This window comes from Pseudochaenichthys georgianus, chromosome 16, assembly GCF_902827115.2.
Source record: "Pseudochaenichthys georgianus chromosome 16, fPseGeo1.2, whole genome shotgun sequence".
In the NCBI taxonomy this organism is placed as follows: Eukaryota; Metazoa; Chordata; class Actinopteri; order Perciformes; family Channichthyidae; genus Pseudochaenichthys; species Pseudochaenichthys georgianus.
This window is the reverse complement of record NC_047518.2, coordinates 37,541,707-37,558,294: the sequence shown is the minus strand read 5'-3', so window position 1 is coordinate 37,558,294 and position 16,588 is coordinate 37,541,707. Positions and strand designations below refer to the sequence as shown.

Below are 16,588 nucleotides of genomic sequence, written 5' to 3'. Positions count from 1 at the left end.
TAATCGGAGTCATCTTATGTTGTATAAGCACACTTGGTTAAAATCACTAAACTCGGGAAAACAAGATGACACATATTTAGATAATTATGTAAAGTTATAAGTTACTTTCAGAACTTTAACGCTAGAGGGATTCATAATAAATGTATAGCAGCTCCCAGTAAGCTTGTTCATTTTCAGATTATTGGGGTAGAATTCAATCTTTATAATCGTTTCTATGAGTTCAGTTTACTTCAACTAACATAGCTTAAAACTATGCATGCTTATGATTATGCCAATATGCTAATCATGTCTCTTTTTAAACTTCATTTAACGATGTTGTCGTCAATGATAGCAGCACATTCATTCGTCCAATCAAGAGAAATGTGAAATGAGTAATGATTTGCATGTTGAAGTTACAGCAAGTTTAAAGAGGCTTAGACGACTCCGCTGAACTCCTGTACTATATTTTAAAGTAAATATTCTTCTAAACACTAATAGTTTCATCACACTAAATTATAAACAGTAGGAAGCCACACCTTCTCTCAGTTGCAACCATGGAATACACCACTTCCTTCCTCTGACCAAAACAATACCCAGCACATTACCGCTATTGTTATAACCCTGTGTGTGTGTGTGTGTGTGTGTGTGTGTGCGTGCGTGCGTGCGTGCGTGTGTGTGTGTGTGTGTGTGCACGTTTGTTTAGTATAACTAAGATAAAGTGCTTCATGTTGCTGCTCTTAAGCAATAGGCCTCATGCTTCTGGGTTACTCTGTATACATTTATCAGTGGAGTTGTGCGTGTCAGTGTGCATGTTTGTGTACAATTATAACAACACAGATGCTGATGTGATTTAAATCCTAACATAAGTCTTGTTCAAACACAGTTTTGTTAGTTTTCCTTTAGAAGAATGTACCTTTGACAGTGAGGGTAACACTAGCCATGGCTGTGAGTCCTGGCACAGACGGCACGGCGCTAACACACACGTACTCTCCAGCATTTTCGTAGGAAGCGGCTTGTATCGACAGAGTGCCGCTCTGTGAGAGCACCTCGGAGCCCTGGGGGAAAAAGAACAACACTAGAATTACCACCTGGTAGCCTCAATTTGCAAGTCATGTGAGTCAAACATTTCCTCATCATTTTATCCCATTAGAATGTTTTTATGAAATAGTCATAACTAGCGCATTCATTCTTGAGTTATATAATCCAATCCAACTTTATTTATAAACCACCTCCAGACCAAAGTGCTGTACAGACAGATGCATGCAATATAAAATCACACAGCTCAGCTCACAGAACATACAAATAATTATAAAATCAGATAAAAGGTACGAACACAAAACAAACCAGAATAAACGTAACAACTACAAAACATCATATAGTAAAAACAATAGACCACTGAAAGCTATGGTCTAATTAGTGTATTGTGTGGTCACAGTGACATTGACCTCATCCCACCACTTTCTAATGAGTTCTTCATCGAGTCCAATAGAAAGTTTGCGCCACTTTCGAAAAGATTTCCTCGTGGCGTTCCTGAGATATCGCGTTCCTGATAACGTGAGGTCACAGAGACCTTTGACCACAAAAATCTTATCAGTGCATCCTTGAGTATAAGTGGATGTTTGTGCCAAATGTGGGGAAGTTCCCCCTTAGGCATTCTCGAGGTATCAGGTTCCCGGGAATTAGACGTACTAGCGGTCCAAGCTAAAAAAGTAAAAATGCTCAAGGAGAAAAAATAAAAGCAATTTGAGGGACGCCATGAGCCATCAATTGTATGTTTTTAATCTTGGCACTTGAATATGAGAATAGAACAACAGCTAGCGCGCAGTAATGCTGGGAAAGCAGAAGAAGCACCTTCACACACACTGCTCCTAAGCACAGTGATAACAGATCAAAGTCCGTCCTCCATGATGAACCTGTCTCTTGCAATTCCACTCAACGTCTTCTCATAGGAATCTTTTTTTACCAAGAACAAACACGTTCTCTCCCAGAGAACCAGCAGTCGGTGGGTTTCCATCACACCCAGGAGACAATAGATACACAGGCTTGACACAGGAGGAACATTCTTCACATAACAAGTAGAGGAGATAAATATAAAAACACCACTGCTGCAACACTGATATGTTTGTTTTCCAGTTTGACAAATGGTCTTTTTCTTTTGTATGTTTACTGTAGAGCTTGATTTGCCATAGAAAATAAACAGCAGAAAGTGTGTGTTGTGTTGCTATTATCTTTAATCTTCTGGTAAACATAGTAGGGAAAATTCAAAAAATGTTTACCCTCATCAGTTATTGATGTATGTTTGATTTTAACTCAGCAATTTCCCTCCAGAGGGAGTTTTCTTCCCCCACACACCCCTCCCTGCCTGAAACGCCTCGATTAGACTCCTGTGTTTACTTCCGTAACATCGTGACATCACTGTGAAACATGTTTCATTTGGCTAGCACTCCAACACATTGTAATTGATAGGCTAAGGCAGAGGCCGGCAACCCGCGGCCTTTAAGCCCTCTGCTCTGGCTCCCTTGAGCTTAGACAAAAATAAGAAGGAAATAAAAGTATTTGTAGGACTATTTATATTTTGTTGGATGGTTGAAAATGTTTCGTATCTTGAATTTTGAGGTGATACTGTGACACATAAATAAAAAACAAAACGGTTTTAATTAGGTCAACTAAAACATGCGTCACATCCTGCTCCGGTCCCGCGCGAGCGCCTTTTCTTGGAGGCGAGGAACCTGACCCCCGGCTCGATGAGCGAACTATGGATAAATCAAAGAAAAGTTCCGGAGGAACACAGGATTTAATTCTGTGTGGACAGAGTTGTCTGCTTTCAGAGCACACGATGCTGGTATACCGGTATGTTTGATATGTAGAGAAGTTGTCAACGGTGGTGCAGCCTTTACGTATCGAGGAACAACAAGGGAGAGGAAGCCAGCTGACGATCTTCAGTCATAATTCAATGGGGTATGTCATTTATTTCAGAAAACACTTTTTGTTATATTCCATGGAATGCTCTTAACGTCCCGATAGCAATGAATATATTAAATGCTTTGACAATAAATACATACAAAAATTAATCTGTGGAAGCTGTGGCGCTGTAAAAAGCACGACCAATCATCTGCCTCGGCCCGGCTAAAATCACTGGATGGCCTACCTGCCTGTCAGCCTTCCATCTGTGCACAAACTGATCTCGTGCCCTCATTGGTCATGTGCGCGTTCGTGTGTGTTGGAGGAGGGGCTCTGTGAGGAAGTCTGAAGGAAGGAGAGGGGTCTGCCTGCAGACCTCCACTCTCAGGACAGTTCTGGTGCAGACCTCCACTCTCAGCTCAGGACACCTCCACTGTCAGTACAGGAAGTGACGATTCTGACGCGTTTTTTTCCCGCCTACCGAAGGACTCGTTTGATGGAAGTTTTCAAATCACAATGGAGACTCATCACGGAGGTGATGAGTCCGCCCACCGTGCACTTTGGGTCAGCCTTGGTCAAGCCCTTTTGACCCCCCCAGCCTGGTTCTCGTAAAAATGTTTCGCTCAAATGACACCATGGAGGAATGTAACGGGAGTTGACAGGGGACTCTGCCCGCCTCACGAGTGCCTATTTTCGGACACTTTTTTTCACTTTTCCCCGGTTTTATTATTTTTAATTTGTTTGGCTATTTCACCCGGTTTCTACCGGGGGACATTGCCCGGTCTCGGGTGTCCCCCCACGGCCTGTGTCCAGCGTGACCAAGCGTGACCAAGACGCACCGTCCAGGGGTCCCACGGGTCCCGCAGCGGGGTGGAGGTTCCCAGCTGGAACCTCCCCACCTCCGCCGCGGTGCACCCGGCAAACACGATTGTTTCTCGAACCTTCCACTGTTGTCTAGCGGGTGTAACTAAAATACAAGATGTCGTATTTATATATATATAAATAAATATATATATATATAGATAATAAGTGTCAGTACGATTTTATTTTGTATTTGCGTGCATTTCCTGTTTGGAATGTGGCACTGTACTGATAGTGGTGATTTTATTTTGGAATTCTTAGCGTGCACTTCTTGTCCTGAGAGTGGAGGTGTCCTGAGAGTGGAGGTCTGCACCGGAACTGTCCTGAGAGTGGAGGTGTCCTGAGAGTGGAGGTCTGCACCGGAACTGTCCTGAGAGTGGAGGTCTGCAGGCAGGCTCCCATGGAAGGAAGAGGCATATTTTTTTCCGGATGCGTACTTTCAAATTCTAGCGCACTCGAGCTGGTTTCTCCATTCTTACCTACCCTACCTTTAACTCTTTTTAGGGTGCAGCTATAAGTTTTATTTATTTCAAAGTTGGGCCCATTTTAATAATATTTGTTTTCCTTCAAATGTGCAGAGGACTCCCCCAAGTGCCGTGTTTAATTTATTTTAAAGTAGGCCTGTGTATTATTTTTAATTCTCCTTATAAGAGTTCTTTGTTTCTTATTAGAGGTTAACAGTTTTATATCATGTTATAAATAGTCTAATAAATGCAAAAAAACTGTAGTTTTTGTCTGATATAACAATAAAAAACTATGAAATATGTTTTGCAGCTCCATATAAAAAAATGTTTTGGAAAAAGGAGCAAAATGGCTCTTTTGGTCAAAAAGGTTGCAGACCCCTGGGCTAAGGGGTGGGACATTTCTAAGCAGCTGACCAATCAGAGCAGACTGGGCTCTGGTTTCAGACAGAGGGTGAACAAATAAGCATAATAGGGCCGATTTGTATTCCATATTGTATTCCTTCTTATTCCATTGCAATGTAAATACTGTTATATACATTATATTTTACTATATTTTTCATATTTTTCGAGTTCTCTACCTGTGTTTTTAATTCTTGTTTGTATGCACCACGACATCAAGTCAAATTCCTCGTACGTAATAAACCTGTTTCTGATTCTGATTCTTTAATACATGTTTCAATACCGTGTTGGTGCTCACACGGACTGTAACAAACACTAGTGTCTGCTGCTCACCAGTTGCTACATCCTGGCACAACACCATGCAGCTTGTGTAGCAGGGCCACAACTGTCTTTATAGGAAGCAATGGCTCCAGTTATACGGCAGCTGCACACAGAGTAAGGAAATCACAGCATGACATTTTGTCTATCCAATGAAAAAGAGGGTAGTGTGCTTACAATCTTGGATCAAAACTGAACCAGAATCACTAACTCCCACATCACTCCCGTCCTCCAGAACCTCCACTGGCTCCCCGTCCGTCAAAGAATCAACTTCAAAATCCTCCTGATTACTCACAAAGCCCTCAACAATCAGCCCCCCCCCTACCTCACTGACCTGCTGCACCACCCCGCCCCTTCCCGCTGCCTCCGCTCGTCAGAAGCCAACATCCTATCCATCCCCACCCGCACCAATCACCGGACCTGGGGGGACAGAGCCTTCTCCGTCGCTGCCCCCTCCCTCTGGAACTCACTCCCACAACCCATCAGAGACTGCCCTGACCTCACCACCTTCAAAAAACTCGTATTATTTGACTTTAACTTTAACTATACATTTATTTGTTGTTCTTTTCTTTTCACTATATCTGTAAAGCGTCTTTGAGCACCTGTAAAAGCGCTAACAAAATAAATCTATTATTATTATTATTAAATGTCTGAATATTGAGACCCAGGAAAGACTGAACTGAACCCATTGGTAGCATTTCAAAAACAGTTGTATAGAAAATGCTCAGAAATGATGCTGTGGATAGATCAGAACACGGCCTTTATTACTAGAAATATAACACTTCTCAGTGAAAGGATTAGGAAATGAAGGTTGAGAGAGAAATGAAGGTTGAGAGAGAAATGAAGGTTGAGAGAGAAATGAAGCGTACCTTTTTCCACTGCACGGTGTGTGTAGCGGAGCCCTTGGTCTTACACTGCCACTCCACCTTGTCTCCGAGCATCACTACTTGAGGCTCGGCGGGGATCACGCTCACAGGGTCGATGTCTGACAGAGAGAAAATTAAAAGCATTTTAGAGAGAGAGAGGGAGGAAGACACGAGAAACCTGAGTCTAAGGAGTTAGAGACGTGCCACTTGAAATCGAGGCTACTCCTTGCTTTAACTACCATGTAAAAAGGCTGTTAAAGTGACCTTACTAAGCAGATTGTAAGTACAAAAGCTAATGCACTTACTCTATAGTTAAGCCAATTTCAAAGCCAATGTTAAGCCTGTTCGATGCTATTTCTAGTCTATCTCTGCTTCATTTCTGGGATCAAATCAAATTAGGCAGCGCAGTTGGGATAACATTAAAGTAACAGATGAACTGTGAAAAATTGAATTGGAAATCCAGAAAGGGTTCTCTTTCCAGTCTAAAGCTTGTAATTGTATGATTTACTAAGGCTTTAACTGCACAGACAGGAGGTCCATTGTTCTTTATGTGTATTTACTCAGTTCTGAAGCTGTGTGTGTGTGCTTGTGTGTGTTTGGCTCACTCACAGTTGACATTAAGGGTGATGGCTCCACTTAGGTCAGCATCCAGGTTATCAAAATCTGTGGCTGTGCACTTGTACACACCAGCGTCTGTGCGCTTGGCAGATTTCAGGGTCAGGACACCCCCCACACCATTGATAGCTTTATCCTGAAAGTGGAAGGACAGGGATTGGCAGAGAGAGACATGAGGAAAACTTAGTTGGAGACGACAAATGTGAAATACCAAAAAGCACAAGCAACAAACAACAAAAAAGTGTGTATTTCTCACAAACTCAAATACACACGTACATCGTGAGTGAAGTCAAACTCAGGCTGAGGGTTTCCGTCGGTCTCACACTTCATGGTGACAGCATCGCCCTCTTTGACTGGTTCAGGGTTGAGAAGGGAAAAGGTCGCTTTCTCAGAGGGATCTGGACGGACAAGAGCAGACATGGAACAGGTGAAAATTCCTCCTTTGGATACTTTACACTGTTGTAGAGTAAGTCATCAATCAGAGATGTGCCAGGCATTCCTGAGGGGATGTTTTACTTTTCCACTACCTCCCCTTTCTTTGCCTCATCATTCATCTTTAGCTGAATCAACATTAGCTGGAGGAAAGATTTTATTTGAAGATAAAGCTAAAGGCTGTTTGTTGGCAATCTTTAATCCCTAATGGCTTGTGTTTTTATTAAAAAGAAATAGGATCCAGAGGATAGGAGACATGGATAGGCTTGAACATAATGCATACATAAATACATTCCCTTTCTACCGCCTTTTTAGGCTATTTATGAATGTCACAGTCTATTGTTGTGCATGCCTAAATATCTCAATACCAACTGGATGGGTTTATCTTAAAATCGTGTTCATACATTCATCGTCCCCAGAGGATAAATCCTAACTACGGTTAACCTGACTTTTCCTGAAGAATGTTGACATGTGTTGCTTTTAGTGACATGCCTTGACAACTATTGGCCGGATTGCTATGTAAACGTTTACATGTTCCCCTCAGGATCAATTGCTACACTTTGTAACCCACTAACTAAATAATAATCACTCAATCATCAATACTTTAGAACTAGCAAACATTATACCTACAAAAACATCAGCATGTTAGCATTCAGCTCAAAGAAAAACTGAAGTAGGCTACAGCTGCTAGCATTGCTGTGTTGACTGTTTCACTATTGAATATGGATGCATTATTAAATCACTATTTTATGGCATTAATTAATAAATCATAATATGCAATTATTATAAATGTCAATAAGTAAAAAACTAGCTAAAAGAATTATAACGATGTTGGTGATGCTGGTTTATAACCTCCATTTAAAAAAAATAGCTTGACATTTTGGGAAATATGCTCATTTAGTTTGTCTCTGGGAAACACAATCATGTCTGTCCAGCTAATATAACACTGGAAACAGGTGGGAAACCTAGCTCTATCCAAAGGTGACAAAACCCACCTTTTAGCACACTCTAAAGCCCACTAACTGAAATGATTGTCCCTCCACTCACAGTTGAGGTTGATGGTGATGGTGTTGGACATCTTCTGCATGATCTCGTCTCCGGGCATACTGTACTCCACGACGCAGTGGAACACAGAGTCCTTGTCGGCCTTGGTGGGCTGCATGTACAGGTCGCTTCTGGCAGATTTCAGACCGGACGCCTCCTTCACCACAGAGGGAACCATGTGGGTCTCTGACCGAGAGGAGGGAAGGAAGGCATTAGGTAACCCAACCAACTATGTGCAATATGTGCAATATATATATATGTGCTGTTAATAACTGTGCAATATATACCTGGCTGTAAATTGTGTGTTTTTGTATCTTTAATACTTTTGTATGCATGCTTCTTAGGGAACATTAGGCTGACTCAAAGTCTGAACAAGCAGACTCAAAGACAGTGTTTTCCCAAGAGCCATCATTGCACTAAACTCCTGAACTCATACCCCTTAATCGTCCTCCATGTGCAATAAACGTGACTGTATATATATCATTATTATAAATACATACCTATTATTATTTATTATTACATTTCTTTTTATACCCCTGGAAATAATTACTGCGCTTTATTCTTTATTCTTACATAAGTACTTATGCTGCGTTTATTTGTTGTCGTATGTTGTGATGTTGTTGTTTTGATGGCACCTTTTAAAAGGGAGAAGCTTTTCTTTCTTTCATTGTACATGTATAATGACATGAAATGATTCTATTCTATTCAGTCTTTGGCTCTTTTCTGCTGTAACAATGTAAATGTTCCCTCTGTGGGACTAATAAAGGTATTCTGATTCTGATCTGCTTTACTGTATATCTGTTCATTCTAATAAGGGCCACGTACTCTCATTCCTGTCCTTGACCTCGGGAAGGGGCTGGTCATCTTTGAACCAGATGATTCTGGGCATGGGGTGTCCGTTCACCGCCATACAGGTACCAATCTGATGGACAAAAGCATTGAATACGTGACTCTTCAGTGTTCATGTGATTTGAAAGACTCGCATAATTATAGAAATGCACACACACCTCAGAGCTGGAAGTCTCTCCCACAGAAATGGCCTGACTCGAAGGCTTTGTGAGTTCGGGCTTCTCAGGAGCAACTGAGACGGAAAAAAGGAAGAGGGGGGGGATCATTATTAAATCATTAAGATTCCCTGGAAGGAAAAACGTTACACACACACACACACAAACTTCATTTCCTTATATGCCATTGAACACACATGACTGCTGACCGTTAATTAAGTCACGCAGTAAATATCCTGCTTCACGTTATTCCAGTGTGACCTGCTTCACATGAGCAGATAAGGGTCAAATAACAGAAACACACTCCCCCTCCCCTCTGGCTCACACACACATTCACACAAACACACACACGACCCCAGGTGTGAGCGTTTTCTCTCTTGCTTCTCGGCTTTATTCCCTTGCTCACTTGTTCACATGCAAGGTCATCTTATCACTGCCGGCAGCTGTGGACTGCTTATGAAAATAAACAGTAGATGGGTATTGCTCTCTGTCTCACTCAGTGTGTTGTTGTTTTTGTTTCACTGGCATTTATAAAGCCTGCGTAATATGGACAACATTAAATATCACTGTATTTTTTAGCTCAATTTAGATTGTGCAACAATATTAGAGGGTAACATTATTTTACTTAGATTTTAAAGAAATAATCAAAATAATAACTCCTCTCGAAAATGTACTTTTACAATATAACGATATCTAAGTGGATATTTTGTCTGACATCGCGCCATCGATTTAGTTAAAAATATACTTTTATAATGTATTTCTGCTGCATCTTAATCCTCTTGATGTTTTTTCATGTTTTGTAAAGCACTTTGAATTGCCTTGTGTAGAAATGTGCTATATAAATAAACGTCCCTTGCCTAATATATATATATTTCCGAGCCCTATTATAGCACTTTTTATTTCCACATATTGCAGGCAGTCATTTAGATCTACAATGTGGATTAAAACTCTCCTTTCTTCCTCTTCCATTCAAACAAATAGAGCTTTTTAATATACATATAAATAGAGAGGGACAGGCAGGGTTGTTTTTATTCTCGTGTGTTTTGCTTAGCAGACATACTGTTTTCTCATTACTGTAGCCTCCCGAGAGATAAACCACGCTATCAGTGCTGACCCTAAAGAGACCTCATAACTCAACCCTATTATGTGAAGACACTCTATAGCTCTTCCCCCAATGAGTAAGTGGTCAAATGCGGACAAAGAATAAATTATGGTTTGTGAGACAAGCTGTTTCTTACAACTGCAGGCATTAAGTACATCTTGAAGGCCCTCGTCCAATAGCACTGCTTTGAAGTATTGTCTACGACTGACCGACCCATTCACAATTAATAGCTTATTTTACGAGATCACTTTAAACCTGAGAGCCTGTGAGTGCATAAATGGTAATGGTTAACTTGTGGAAGCCTCGCTAAGAGCTGTTTTTTTTTTTTTAATATTCTCCCAACACACATCCTTCCTCTTTCCCAGGGATTGACCAGCCCAATCCAAAATGCAAATGAATAGTGTTCATTTTGATAAGGCCACTGAAAGCTAAAAGTATGATTGATGTCTGCTCGGGGGTTTCTGTGCTAGTGGAAAGGACACAGCGGCCTGCAGCGAGGGTCTGCCCTCAGAGCCCTGGTGATACATCTTGGCCGTTATTAAGGTGAGATATATGAGACATGACAGGTGGGACTGAACTATTCATCAATTGTGTCAAGAGTGATTAGATTGTGGTTAATTGACCTCTGGGGAACTTATCCAAAGAAATTGGTAACCCCAAGATTGGAAAAGGTTCCAAAGTCTTACGCATGATGATAAAATATTTTATTAATTGACTTGAAACGTGAACAAATCATACCTTATGATACTATATCTCTATATCAAGGCTAAGCATGAGGTTACTTAGAGTATGAAATGCAATTAGCAAATCCATGACATTCATTTAATACAATTAAGCCACTTGAAATAAAAGTATGCATGAACACACACGCAGATCTGATTGAAGCTATAAAACTTTAGTGGCAGTGACAAACCAAGTCATAAATTCCACACATCAACAACTGATGGGAAAGGGAGGGCTGCCCCTCTTTCATAAGGTCATGTTGAGGTAATGTCAAAGGCCAAAGCGCGGGGGCAGACTCACAGAAGACTTTGAGCAGCGTGGATCCCTCTCCGACCCCGGCTGGGCCAGCGGTGACCTGGCAGTAGAAGTCCAGCTCATCGGAGGGTTGGACATCGGAGATGGTCAAGGTGAAGTCCTCTCCGATGGTGACACGTCCGGACAGGGGGGTGTTGTCATCGCTCTTTCTCTCGCCACCCTGGGAGAAAGCCACGCGCTTCCTGTTTCCCTGCTCGTCCTGGATGTACAGGAGATATAGAAGAAGAAATAAGAAGAAATACAACTTTATACACTGCACTTCTTTATTAAGTATTCCTTAAAGGTGCCCTATCTCAGGTATAAACAAACATGTCTCGGAAGTGTGTGGCTGGAAATACCAAACAGATCATTGCAGCATTACCCATAATCCCCTCTATTTCAGCCCTGTTTCTAAAGTGCTGATTCTCTGGCTGTTACTTTAGATGAAAATAAGGAGCCCCTCCCCACGCCCCTCTGAGAGAGATTTGGTTAAAAAGACCACAATGGTGCTCTAGGAGGAGATTCAGGTGATAAGGTGGGGGGGGGGGGGGTTACCTTGGTTGCTGATTGGCTAATGGTTACACAAGCCAAAAAAACGTTATGACATCATAAAGTGGCCAAAATCTGATCAGCTCATTTTCAGACAGGTTTTTATAGAAATGGATCAGGACAAAAAGAGAGAGAATCTTTCAGAATCTCTTTGCACAGATGTACATGTTTATGTATAAAATACATGAAAAAGTGGATTTTGCATAATAGGTGACCTTAAAACTTGCATATGCAAACATATCTGGATATGACTTACAATGTACCACTCAACAACAGTGTTGCCTGAAGGTGCTGGGGTAGTGTATGTGCAGGGCAGTTGAGCGGACTCTCCTTTCATCACCTCCACTACAGGAGCCACCTTCACCAGCACAGCCCCACCACAAACTGCAGAGGAAAAGAAAACAGGGACAAAAATGTGATTACAGTCATGACCAGGAAACCGTATGACTTGTAGTAATGTGTCACATCAATATCAGACATGACAGGTTGGTATACAAAAAGCATTGCATGATAGTTTCGGCAGCGTTTAAATACAAGCAGTAACTGGAAAACACATTACACAAGTTCAGTTTGTATATAAAACAGTCCCTCGAGAAGAGCTACGAGAGGAAATAATAACACCACAATGACTACAACTTAGAAGTTATCATTGATGTTTTGTAGTTTTTCTTTTCTTTCATGGAAACCATTGAAACTGCTATAAATCCAAACTGACAAAAGCAGCCATTAGGATTGGGAGATAAAGTAGTACCTTAAAGGTGCTTAAACAGCAGTGTATTAAGGGACCCAGAGGAAAGCCATGGCCCTCGTCACTGTCAGCCATTCAATGGAGACATTAGGATGCACAAAGTGTCCCAGATATCAATGGGGGAGAGAAGAAGCGAGGGCATGGGATGGACCGAAACTGGCTCCAGTGGGGATAGGCGACACTACAATCTCTCTCTACAATCTAGCTATGGAGGAACAACGTGAGATTGCATTACAGAGAGGAGAGGGAGGGGAAAGACGAAGAGCTCGGTGAAGGGTAGAGCTCCATTTCTGCTAATGAAGTCACTGCAGTACATACAGTGTCATAAATCCTCGTATAGTAACACATGAAGGTAGTGGAGTCCCCTGAGAGGCTTTAATGTGTGCAAAGAAAGGGCAATGTCGTTTAAGTGACTCGGGTTGAAATGCCAAATTCATTTTGCAATCTCTGGCATTCAAATCAATAAAGTAAATGATCAACATATGGACTGCATATTTTAAAGTCTATGCAATTTGATATACATGTCCACCTCAGGATAGAGGGTGTCGTTTCGTTCTCATACTAATATTCTGAACAATCTGTGCTGTTGTATTTGCTGTAAAGTGTCTCTACTGTAGGCTATTTTTATTATATGTACAGCACTTTGGCTGGACCAAAAATCGTTTATAAATGTGCTATATAAATAAAACTTGATTTGATTTGACCTCAGCAAGCTTATGGCATATAGTACTTTCACATGAATAGATGCTTCATAGAGAAATGGATGCATCAGGGAAGCAAAAGTAAACACTAATTCAACAACTCTTATATGACGTAAACAAATCTACACTGAGATTAATATTCATACACGTGTTGCTTATGTACAACCCAGCCCCATACTCTCTGTAAGATAACATCAATTAATAATGTCATCAATTTCTGGACTGCAAAATCTACACGTAAATAATTTATTTGTTGTGAGAAACTTGGCAAGAGCCGGCAGGAAAAATGCGGACTGCAAAAAGATGAACGAGTGTTTGCCGAAGACGCCTAAAGAGAGATGAGAGGAGCCACCTTGTTATCACTCCACTGTGAGGAAGCAAGAGAGTAGGAGAAGGAAGGACAGAGGGTAGACATTGAGGAAATAATAGGGAGGGCTGTCGTAAATACACACTGAGCTTTGAGTGTTAGTGAGACACATTCCACTCGGGTCAGGTGCTGTAAGTTACCACGACCCACAAACCACACACAGGTCATTCAAGCGTTGACACTTGATGAGAAAGTCTTATATGTCCCCACTGTTGTGTTTCTTTGTTTACTTTTACACCACCTTCCTTTTTCCTGCCTCCCATTTCCTTTTTCCTGTGGTCTATCTTCATCCCTATCCAGTATCCTTCTCTCTATAAATATTTAGTTCCATTAGCGCAGAAGCTCTCCAGTGAAACAACATTAGTTTTACAAACCGAGTCTCATGTTCACAGTGTGTAAGAGGGATGTAGCCCAAAAGGAAATCTTCCTCAGTGTCTGCGCCAAAACAAACAGCGAGCCAGACGAGCAAACGTACAAGAATGTGTTAGTAAACCCAGAGCTGCGCTTTTAGGCAGGGACTCAGGATTTAAGAGTCCCGTTAAGTGGTGGATGGGAAGAATACACACTTGTACGCATACCACAGTAAATCAAGTGACTGACTGGCACAAGCATTTTAACACAATCACTCCATTTATTTAGTTTTTGAAAGGCACAAATCTTCACTATTAGGTTGGACAAGGTTTTTGTAGAACTAAGTAACTTTAATTTCATAAACATGTTTGAAGCCATTATGGCAATTCAGGAGAGCAATCATGTTTTACTCTTCAGATCCACTTCCTGTATGAAACACAGCGTGATATTTTATACACATGTTTCCAACTGTGACAAAAAATTGCCTGACAGAATGAAATATAATAATAATAATAATTCCTTGCATTTATTATAGCGCTTTTCCAGTGCTCAAAGCGCTTTACAGATACACACATTACACATATTTGTAAACATGCCATGGTCACTGTGGACAATACCCACAGGAGCAAGTTCAGGTGAAGTGTCTTGCCCAAGGACGCAATATAAAATATGATTTTAAAAAGCTGAATCGTCACTTTAAGAGCATCTAAAAGCTCTTAATTATTAACTATTTTGCGGGATAATAATAATAAGGTACTGAAGCATGAAGCAAAGAAAAAATAGACTTAGTTAGGATGTTTGGAGGGTGTTGACGTCTATGTTGTTATCACTTAGCATCCAATATACACTTCTTTTTTTAACTGGGCAGGAGGCGTCGCTGAGTTACTTAATGCTTGTACACAGAGCGCTTCTGGCAGTTAAAGCAATAATATGTGATGAAAATGTAAATCAACAGAGTCCATCTGTACTGAATCTTTCTTCCTCTGCCAACCTCTCCCCCTCCATCTCTCATTTCCTTTTATTATCTGTCTCCCTCTCCCTCTTTTGGTGTCGTGCACAATATGTTTTGGTCCATGGTGATCATTCAGGCCGCCGCTCTGTGGTTTACAAACCAGGCATCTGGACGGACAGAGACGGACAATTACAGCGTAATTAGCCGAGTGCATTCGTCCAATCCGAGCCTGGAGCGGTGTGTGAGTGTGTTTGTGTACTTAGAGACTCGTGCTGTTGGCTGTCAATGTGTGTGTGAGGGAGAAAGGGTGGGTGGGGGGGGGACTCGCTACATGGGGTTCTCATTAGCTGAAGCAGGCCAGTTAATCGGATTTAGCCAAAGAGAGGGAAAGTGTGTGTGAGGTGGTGTGTGATGGGGTGTGTGATGGGGTGCGTGATGGGGTGCGTGACCGGGTAGAAAGACAGATGGGAACGAGACGGTCAGACTGTGACCTGTACTAACACACACACACACTTACAGTATACAGTATATATAATGCATGTGATATTTATGAGCAACGGAACCTCCCCAAAAAGCTCCGGTTAAGTACAGTGTGTGTCAAATAAAACATAATAAAAAGGATCCAAGTCTGCAGTCAAGGCAGCGTGGCAGAGTGGAGACCCAGAGAGTCGAGACAGTCCCACATCCACTGAAAAGTTAATGTGAAACCATCTTTAATACTCTCCCTCTCCCTGCCTCTTTCACCCTCTTCTCAAACACACACACACACACACACACACACACACACACACACACACACACACACACACACACGGCTCCACACAAGGCGGGCGCCCCTCATTATGAAAAGAACCAGCTGGATCCTCTCCTCCTGTCCTCCTTTCCTCTCTTGTTCTCCCCTCACCTACTGTCGTATTCTGGACATCAAAACAGGAGCCCCTCTCTCTCTCCACTCTCCTCTTGTCATCCCTCATTCTCAAAGAGCATGCTTTAGTACCTAGGGCACACACTTCACTCACAGGAAGGAGACAGAAAAAGAGAATGCAAGATTGCAAAAGAAAGGCACAAAGGAAATCAGAAAAGGGGGAGAAAGGGAGGTTGAGATAAAGAGAATACTGTTAAAACCTAACCGTGCCAACATGACTGTCGCCCAACTAAATCCTATTTATGAAACCACCATGAACCTCCTTCCTCTGATCGTCTCCTTGCTAACCCAAACACCCCCATGCTGAAAGGTAGAGGACTTTCTGTAAGTCTATTGTTTACACCTGGATGATGGTGCTAGGGGTGCAAGAGAAGTGTGTGAGATTACAGTCAGCATGCGTCAAGAAATGGAGTCTAAAGATATGTGTGTATGGAAAATACTTGGTAGATGAGGTGAGTGGAAAGCTCAGTGCAACGTGGTACCTGTCGGGCGAGGAATGTGTGTGTGTGTGTGCGTGCGTGCGTGTGTGTGTGTGTGTGTGTGTGTGTGTGTGTGTGTGTGTGTGTGTGTGTGTGTGTGTGTGTGTGTGTGTGTGTGTGTGTGTGTGTGTGTGTGTGTGTGTGTGTGGGTGTGGGTGTGGTACAAAACATCCTTGGCCTCTAACAGGATTAGTGTGTTGGACTGTTGGCAAAGCAAACAGCATCAGGAGACGCAGCCTCAATGGCACGAGATGTGAGTCACCTTCAGCACGCGGTCATTTAAAAAACAAAAAAACATACTAACTTCCTGGTTTTTTTGTATCACTTTCCACTGATCACACCCACTGTCTGTGTGTCCAGAAATACTTCTCAATCCCTGTAGTAGTCATTGTCTCCATCTTATTTCAACATTGCTGCCATTTCACGCTGAAATGACACTTCAGACAGACCAGAGCCAACATTGACCTGCTCCAAGAAACAAATCAACTATAACCACTGCTGTGACATATCGTCA

The 16,588-nt window shown here is 41.9% G+C and overlaps 1 protein-coding gene across 3 annotated transcripts in view; it reads right to left on the bottom strand.

The window, feature by feature from the left end:
- The window catches only part of bcam (basal cell adhesion molecule (Lutheran blood group)), a 55,786-nt gene that overhangs the window by 11,199 nt on the left and 27,999 nt on the right, over positions 1-16,588 (bottom strand). For all 3 annotated transcript variants that reach the window (XM_034102317.2, XM_034102318.2, XM_034102319.2), the window contains exons 2-10: positions 11,808-11,935; positions 11,009-11,222; positions 8,887-8,960; positions 8,705-8,801; positions 7,883-8,065; positions 6,680-6,801; positions 6,398-6,539; positions 5,792-5,907; positions 893-1,034 (exon numbers count right to left, since the gene is read on the bottom strand). In XM_034102317.2, the coding sequence (XP_033958208.1) occupies positions 893-1,034; positions 5,792-5,907; positions 6,398-6,539; positions 6,680-6,801; positions 7,883-8,065; positions 8,705-8,801; positions 8,887-8,960; positions 11,009-11,222; positions 11,808-11,935 (1,218 nt within the window). The remainder of the gene's footprint in view (positions 1-892; positions 1,035-5,791; positions 5,908-6,397; positions 6,540-6,679; positions 6,802-7,882; positions 8,066-8,704; positions 8,802-8,886; positions 8,961-11,008; positions 11,223-11,807; positions 11,936-16,588) is intronic.